This window comes from Hipposideros armiger, unplaced genomic scaffold (assembly GCF_001890085.2).
Source record: "Hipposideros armiger isolate ML-2016 unplaced genomic scaffold, ASM189008v1 scaffold_902, whole genome shotgun sequence".
Classification (NCBI taxonomy): domain Eukaryota; kingdom Metazoa; phylum Chordata; class Mammalia; order Chiroptera; family Hipposideridae; genus Hipposideros; species Hipposideros armiger.
The window spans coordinates 473,630-482,818 of NW_017732252.1; the positions used below are offsets into that span (position 1 = coordinate 473,630).

General features: G+C 37.7%; 1 protein-coding gene across 1 annotated transcript in view; it reads right to left on the minus strand.

Moving 5' to 3' along the window:
* Window positions 1-1,070: 1,070 nt before the first annotated feature.
* The window catches only part of LOC109375135 (disintegrin and metalloproteinase domain-containing protein 22-like), a 128,690-nt gene continuing 120,571 nt past the window's right edge, over window positions 1,071-9,189 (minus strand). Inside the window, exon 4 of the mRNA XM_019630357.1 lies at window positions 1,071-2,789. Within this exon, the coding sequence (XP_019485902.1) occupies window positions 2,765-2,789 (25 nt within the window). The 3' untranslated portion in view covers window positions 1,071-2,764. The remainder of the gene's footprint in view (window positions 2,790-9,189) is intronic.

The following is a 9,189-nucleotide window of genomic DNA, read 5'->3' on the forward strand; positions in this document are numbered from 1 at the left end:
CACACACACACACACACACACACAGCAGTCATGACAATCAAATGTCTCCAGATATTGCCAAATGTGTGGAGGATAAAATCACCCTAGTTAAGAACTTCTGTTGACACCCATTTCTGCCTAATGTTTTCTCGGCCCAAAAACACAAATAAAATTCATGGCTGTTCATCAAGTGAATTGGCAAGCTACAGCTCCTGACCAGGTGTATTCATTGCGGTGTATCTCACATAGCATGTGGGTGTCATTAGGTCATTAGCTTGGCCATCTTCCATATATGGGGCTTGCCCAAATCTCATCTCTAGTCCTTGAAACCACATTATCAGCAGGGAAGGTAGATGCAGTAGAGAGAAAAGCAAGACAATATGAACCCAGTGGAGCCCAGGATTAGCTGGCATGGTCCTCCCACGCCACTTGCACCCTACCCAAAATGTTCTAACCTACCAGTTCTCTGCTCTGGCTTCTTGCCATGTGCTTTGAATTGATTTAGCAAACCACGTGATTTGAAGATTTTAATTTGGTCTTTGAGGACTTTCCATTCCCTTACTTCTGGGACAGCATGCCTAATAGTATACTTGTAGGTTACCATTGCATCAAACTAATTTCCCACCTGACATCAGGGCACCTCCAGGGTTGGTTCGTGTGTTGGCTCAGCACCATTAATGAGACCATGAATATGTTCACCTTTCTGCTCTGACATCAGTGCGGTGGGGGACCTGTTCTCTTATCTGGCTCCTGTCATGATTCTAATATGGCTGCTGCAATTCTAAGTATCTCATGAAAATAAAAGTATACCAAGGTAAAAAGAAAAACAAAACAAAAAACAACCTTGTATTTCTTTTTCCCTTTTTTATTATTAGTTTCAAGTATGCAAAACAGCATAATAGACATTTATACCCTTCACAAAATGATATCCCAACAACTCTACTACCCATCTGACGCCATTATAATACCATTGACTATATTCTCTCTGCTGTATTTTACATCCCGTGATCAGAAATAAATCCCAGAGACAGAAATAAATATATATATTTAATTATAGTTGACATTCAATATTATTTTATATTAGCGCCAGGTGTACAGTACAGTGGTCAGGCATCTACACATTCTATGCAGTTACCCCTCCAATAAGTCCAGTGCCCATCTGACACCCTATATAGTCTCTACAACATTATTGACTATATTGCCCAGACTGTATTTCACATCCCCATGAAACTCTGTATTTCTTTCAAAAGTCGGCAAACTCTTCACAACAAGTCCCTAGCATTTCATCTTCTCAAGCATACTTTGCCAGAATTACATTACTTGGCCACACCAAAACTAATCCTTTGACAAGGACATCTGTCTTTGAACAATCAACATTCTCTTCCTCCAGGGCCTCTGATGAACATCATAACTGCTCAGAAAGAGTCGAACAACATTAGAGGGAAGGAGAGTGGTGGAGAGAACAGCTGGTGTACAACCAACCGACAGTTGTCTTTTTTTATTTTTTTTATCATGGCTATGTCAGATATTTCACAAATTTCTAAAGGCTTCTAACAAAATAGTGAAGCTGCGTGGTAAAGCTCTGCCTTGAGCAAAACTTGGCATGGCTCCACCGTCCAATCCCACCCTGTTGTGTATCCAAGGCCATATCTCAAACAGGAAAGGTACCAGCCAGATGTTGGCAAAAGATGGCCCCCTAACTTTACTATTGGTCTCAAACAACTTCCCCCGAAGTGGGAGAGAAAAATTACCATACAGAAGCAGGGTTTATTAGCACAGCCAACCAGCTTCCTTCTCTTGGAAACCTGAACTAGTAAACTCAAAATAAAATCATTCAGCTGTTTGAGGAAAGAGAAAAATAAAAAATAGGCAGACACTTGAGTAAAACTGAGTTGTGCCAGTGGTGAATACCAAAGTGAAAGCCCCAAACCTGCACTGCTTAGGTCCCTGAATCCAAAACAGCCCATCCCTGATGCTGGGTATCTGCGGGATCTTTCTCCAGCACTGACACATAAGTAAATCCTCATTATTGGAGCTAGCATGAGTGAAATCAAAAGCTCCTATGTAAAATAGTCCTTAGAGAATGTGCAGCTGTAGTAGCAGCAGTAATAATAATAATAATAATAATAATAATAATAATAATAATAATTTTTAAAAAAACAATTTTTGAGTCTTCCAGGTTTTCAAATATCAAGGGAACATTTTCCTTTGAATTATACAGTCTACGAATTAAGAGAATATGAATCACCACACGGATGTAATTACAGCAAAAAAATTTTCTTTGCTCAGGAATTATGCAGCTATTTCAATCAAGCCTCTTCCTACAAGTATTTCTAGAAAGAGCTCCTTGCTATTTAAACCAAAATGAGCCCATGCAATCTGGATTTGTTTGTTTGCAATATTGCAGGAGTCTGTAAGTATTGTTAGTTTAATTATTAGGCTGAAAAACTTTCTATTTAAAATGTCACTTTTTTCTCTACTGAAGCATAAAATCCTTACTACCATCAACTTAGAACCTAAGTAAGTTTTCTTCAAGCCTCCCAAAGTAGAGATAACCAAAATTACCTAAGTTCTTTTCCTTAGTTCTTTATTGTTTATTGTTAAGGAGAGATCTGCTCAAATAATCTTAAATGTAGGAACATGGAGTATATCCTTAATATATGGGAAATTTTATTTTACAGCAAATTGATCAGGTAGAATTCATCCATGTTCACAGCTTGCGCAGAATTGATGTATAAATGCTTCTTTGTGAATTTTGAAAGATAAAAGTGAAAATCCTTTTCAATCAAACACTGAAGGCCACTGGTTTCCTAAAGGAAGAGATGTTTTTAAAATTAGAACTGTATTCTCAGGCCTTTTTTCTAATTTGCATACCATAATAAGCCTGGAATAAGCAAAGCAATTACAATGTAAATATTTTCAGTCATAATAATGATTATCCTTTGTCTAGAGGAAAACTCATAAATCAGAGGCAGCTGGTATGGTACAAAGGTTTTGGAGTTTAAAAACCAAAACAAATATTTTTACTTCCTATCCAAACATTGCCATTTACTAGCTGTGTGGCCTTGGTCAAGTTATTTAACCTTTATGAACATAATTTTCCCATGTCTAAACAGAGATCATAAAAATTTCTTCATAAAGTTGGTATGATATTAAACCAGAACATATGTGAAATACCTCCCAAAACCTGATTTCAAGCAACCCACTCCCATTCACCATCTCCTCTCCATCATTCTCTAGAACTCTCCCTTTAACTGTTTGGAGACTTTTAAACCTTTGACCCTACTTACCACTTTTTCACTATCCTTCGCCTCCCTCTTGTCCACCGAATCTACTTTATATTCCATGATTCATCGTGATAATCATTCCCTTGCACACACTCTAAACCTCTTTACCACTCCCTGCCCCCACCCCTTCACCTCCCACTATGCTCACTTGGCCAAATATCAACAGTGATAAAACTTTCCTACTAATGAAAGTCTGGCCCCAGGAAACAGAACCTCCTGAATGGTCATACGTTGAACTTAGGACCACAATTATCAAGTGGTTCCCCTTAGCACAACACTGTCCATAGTCCACTACGTTTTCCTTTTACTCTGAGAAGGCCCTTCCAAACTTCTCTCTCCTCAAATCTCTAAAGCATTTTCTCATCATCACTTCCTATTAAGGACTTCACTTCTGTTACTCCCTGATAAAATGCAAGCAGAAAAAGACTGCTTCATCTTTCCAATCTACCACCACCCCTGTCTCTGAACCAGTCTCTGCTAGGATGTTGATGGGCATCTCAAAGCAGTGACATCTAATGCATAACTCTCTCACCCAAATGACAACATTCAATTCTTACATTCAAAATGTATCCTAGTAATAACTCCAGTGAAGAAAATGGGGGACATTACCTTAACCAACTGATCATAGTTAACATCACCAATGAAGGAAGAAACCCAAATCATGATCCTGAAGTGATGTGCTGAGAACACATCATTTACAGTATTCCCACTAAAAATGCACAACAAAGAAACAAACAAATGTATAAAGAATCCAGAACCAGCAATAGATTTCCAAAGAAATAGCTTCAGAGCAAAGATCTAAGCCAAACTGCTTCCGGTAAAATGTAACCTCAAGATCAAGATCAAATCAAGGGTGTGATTTAAGACCCTTTGTTAAGGCCTTAGAAAGACTTAAGGCTTTGTTTGCCTAAACAATATCATCTACAATATATAAAAGAGTTTCTAAGATTCTTCAGGGCCTGCCTGCTAGATCCTCATCTACACCAAAGAGTTTCTGAGAATTTAAAGGCATAACTCACTGACATTCTCACCTAAATAAAAAGGCTTCTAAGAATCTTAAGGGCATTGTCCCCATAGCATCTTAACTCACAGTCCAAAGTAAAGAGGGGCCTATCCCTAAAAGATTTCTGGGTGTGGTTTTGTCTAATAGGGTAAATCCCGATGAGATTCACAAGAAAACCACCAATGGAATCACCACCAGTTTGGATCAAAATAGACAGTCAGTTCAAATATTTTACAATCAGGAAGAAGACCTAGAAATATACTTATATTAAGGCCTAGGTAATTTATTATGGAAAAGAAATGGTGACTCAGAGTGCAGCCAAGAACCATAGGCAACCACCCCCAGGAAGCAGAACAGAGCCTTAATCAACATATATTCCATTTTCCCAAAACAGGGGACCTTACACCTGGCTAAATATCAGAATTTCAAAGGACCAGTGATAGGTAGGTACCTCCTATTTCCCTCTTTTTTTAAACAAGAGTATATGCTGCAGTCATTCTGTCCTTAATTCCGCATTGTGTCTTGAGTGAGTGTAGAATACTAGATAACTAGTCTTTTTAGTTCAAGGGTCTATACCTGAATTACCTCATNATAGGTTACAAACAGAGCTTAGAAACGGAACTCATGCTGACACCAGCTGTCACTTTTCATTTCTCCTTACTCCCAGCACGAAGATACCTGACCTGTATAAACCAGTAATGGGCCAATATATTTTCTTCAGGCTACAGAGTTAAGGCTACTTTGCAATCAACAATGCCATTAAGGCAGCTGATGCATTATACATGATGATGGACCTTGAGCAACCTTGCCTCAGTCCTCAGGGAATGCAAAGTTTACCTAATCCCCAAAGAATTTTTTCTGTAATGGAAAGAGAATTAAATCATGAAATCTGAAACCTTTCTGAAATCACACTGATTACAAGATGGAAGAGGAGCATATGTCTGCAGAAGGCTGCCAGGGGAAGAGCACACACGGTCCAGCTCATCAAAAAGATACTCAAGAGATAACCAGTGGTGCAAAAAGTCAAGTCATGAGATATACCTGAAATAGCTGTTACATGTAAGGAAGAAACATTTTATCAGTGTATTAGATCTGTGTAGCTCTTTTATTCTTCGTGCATGGGGTGCGTGTGTGTGTGTGTGTGTGTGTGTGTGTGTGTGTGTGTGTTGGGGAAGGGAGGGGGATGGGTATACCTTGGCAGGGATACAACCAAATATCTTCTAGTCTTTTGGCAGGATGATGATATGTTTCAGCTTAGTTATTCTTGTCTATAAAACTTCACATTTCCTCCAGATGCAGATCCATTTACACATAGGCAGAAGATGGGCATAAGAACTGAGCCATGTGCTTGCCACGTGCAAAGCAGCAACATTATTTCAAATGGTTACAGTTTAGAAGCCATGGCAATGCCGTGTGCTGAACAACCCTCAGTCTCACTTGTGTGGAGAACAAAGGACTCAAAATAAACCCCAAGAGAAAATGGTTGCACAACAGGGCTTTCTTAGAAGGCATTTGGTTTTCTGTAGAATGATGGAAATTTTATATTTCGAATAATCAAGACTCACTTGAACCAAACAATTACATCTTCAATTCATGGCTTCCTGAAACAACTGCTAATGAAGATATAATTGCAAATGGTAAGTTGAAGAGCTGTAACTTAAATATTTGCATTCCGACTCCCCTGCTATTATGATCATTTGCTTCTACTCCATGGAGAGGTTAGACTCTAGTGGATAATAGCATGAATTCTGATACCAGGCTGCCTGGCTTCAAATTCTTGTGCAAGTTCAACTTTCTGTGCTCAGTTTCCTCATCTGCAAAATGAGAGTAACAATGGTACTACTGGAGGACTAACTGACTGAACATGTGTGAAACACTTACTAGACTAGAGCCTGGCACATAGTAAGCACCATACAAGTGTTTGCTATTTCTCCAACTGCTACTATACTAGTAGCAGTTGATATCATCGGGATATCAATATGATTCGAAGAGGCAGAGATTGTATAAACCAGGAGATCCATAGGGGCAAAATGAGTTTCTATGGGGTATAATAGTTACTTATTTGCAAAAATACAGAATTTTGAGAATGATATAAAACAGAAGCACAGCCAAGTCTTCAGTTTTTCATTCCATTAAGGTGAGGGTTTCATTAGCTGGAGAGAACATGCCACCCATAGTTTCAAGGAAGGCAAATGATTAAGAAGTCACCTCTTCCACAGGACTAGCATGGAACCACTGGCAGCAGCCATCCGCCCCTACAGTCAGGCTTCGTCCTGCAGCCTGAGTTAATAGATAGCAAATGAAAGCAGTCTTTCTACAAGACAGCAACATATGGTAATTGTCAAGGAAACCAGCTCACTAGGACTCCCTTACACCAACCCTCAGGTATATGGTTTTTCCAACTACGCTTTTGTTCAGGATTTAAAATACTTCTGTGACGGTATCATTAACAATAGAGAAAATTAATGATTTTCTCCTTCTGATATAATTCACTACTTAAAGATGANTTGGCACTTCTGTCTTCTTCCATATGTTTATAGATGTAAAACAAAATAAAACAAAACTATGGCTGTTGCACTTCCCATGATAAAACAAAGTTTTAGCGTTTCATAGGTTTTTTAGTTAATATAAACTACCTTCTCTTTCAGCCCCACACCATATCCCAGTTTTCTGAGCTATCTGGCACCTCCATTTCCTCCATTTCTAGGTTCTGTTTCTTGTAGAAATTAGAAGTCAGCTTTTTCCATTCACTCCAGTAAGTCAGTTACCACTTGTCCATTTTTGTTCTGTCTTCCAAAAATTTTACTGATGTCTCTCATCTGCATTGTTCTTGTGATTTTATTACACCCTCACTGTTGTTATACATGCTAGGGTTCAATCTGTCATACCTAACCAGAAATATGTAAGTAACTTTAAATGTTTATTTTTCTATCATGATCATATAATTTTTATGATGGAAAATTATTAGATTAAACCTGAGCCAGAGAAATCTAGGAAATATGAGCATGAAATAGACACCAGAGTAGAAAATTACATCTCACTATTTGTCTCAAAACTCCAGCAATAAGTCTTTAAAAGGTGCCCTTTCTGCTCTCACTTATTTCATTCTTTCATTAGCTATCATTTCCTTACTTAGCTTTCTATTCCATGGGCCATTTCCAGCAAATGTCAGCCAATTTACAATTATTTTTTTAAGAGCAATTGGTAATCACACCAAGTCAAATTTTTCAATTTTGGTTCTCCTAAAATTCCTTTGTATCTTCACAATGCCAGAATGTTACAATTAATAATGAGTGCTTTTTAAAACTTATGACAGAATTAAATAGCCAGATGAACGCTGTCACTTTCAAAACTGTCATCTTGAGATTCTCTTCACTTACACCCATGATACTGCAATTGCTCAAAACTTTGTTAAAATTTCCTTATGGAACTACCTTCAGAGACAATTTATGTGACATATAAGAAAATCAGTCTATTTTCTAACCATATCTTCTGAATGACAAATAGGCTAATCACCCATACTAGTGAAAAGATTATTGTGAATGGCTGATGGCTGCTTCCAAAATTCAAATATAAAATATATCCTTAGTTATTGATGTTTTGCCACCATTTAAAAAGTTCAAAAATGTGCTATAAACTGATAGCAATCCTCCTCAAAAGATCTAACACTGTTTTGAGCAATAGACTGTTATAATAAATGCAATGCCTCTTATGGTGACAACTTNACACTTGAAACCCATGTAACTTTACTAACCAGTCACCCCAATAAACTTTAAAAAAAAATCACATGATACCATTTCACACCCACTAGGATGGAGAAAAAAAAAAAGAGACCTGGTGAATCTTATGGCACGTAATCAACAAAGGGACACATGTTCCTCTCCATTACAGCCAAATCAAGCACTAATTTTTTAAGAAGAAAATTGCCAGACTTACTTTAAAATTTACTTAGATTTCCTGTGAACACGCTAGAAATGGATAGGTTTTGATATATTTTAAAGTTGTAATTCTTAGGTGTGGTTCAAATCAATTAACCATATAAAGATTTAAATTTTTATAATATTAATTGCTTAAACAGACTTAGCAAGACAAAGCTAGCCTCAAATTCCCTCCCCCCCCACTCCCCCACCCCCTCATAAGCATCTTTACCCTCTTCTCTCTTTCCTCTCCACATCCATATTCTGGAAATGAGACCATATCCCTCAGCCACACTCCATCATCAGAAGTCAAGAGGAGCCCAGTGCTCAAAGGAAGACTGCTCCCACCCGCTCCTGTGTGACCACATAAACTGGAGTCAAGTCGGAGGTCAAGTTGGAGTCCCGAATTCTGCCTATTCAGGGCAGGAGAGCATCTGCCTACCATGAACATGTGCAAGCTCATCATGGTGACCTGCTTTAGAACCATCAAGGGTAACCTAGTCAAGCCCTTTAGCTAGTTCATGTCTCTCACCTCAAGAAGCTCAGCCTCCCAAATTATCCCTCATTTACAGCTCTCTAATCCCCTTGTGGTTCTGTCCCCTTTTCCTACCACTTCCCATCTCCGGATACCCTTTGATGTCAATATAAACAAATGAAGGGGGGAAAAAAAGCATACATTAAGATGCTGGCAGTCCTTATCTCTTGGAAATTAGATTACTGCTACATTAATTTTACACATTATCTAAATTGTATAAATTATTTAAAATTTATATAATAAACATGTATTACATTTAAGAAACTAAAGAATTAAGTTATATACATGTAATTTCATAAAAATAAGAAAATTAAATTTGAAATGTATTTCACAAAGCCATCATCCTAACGTTATTCACAAAACAATCTAAATATATCAAAGTAGATGATTAGTTGAGCAAATTATTTTTCATCCATTTAGTGGAAAATAATGAAATCAACAAAATTTAAGAAGAGTTTGTATTAACAG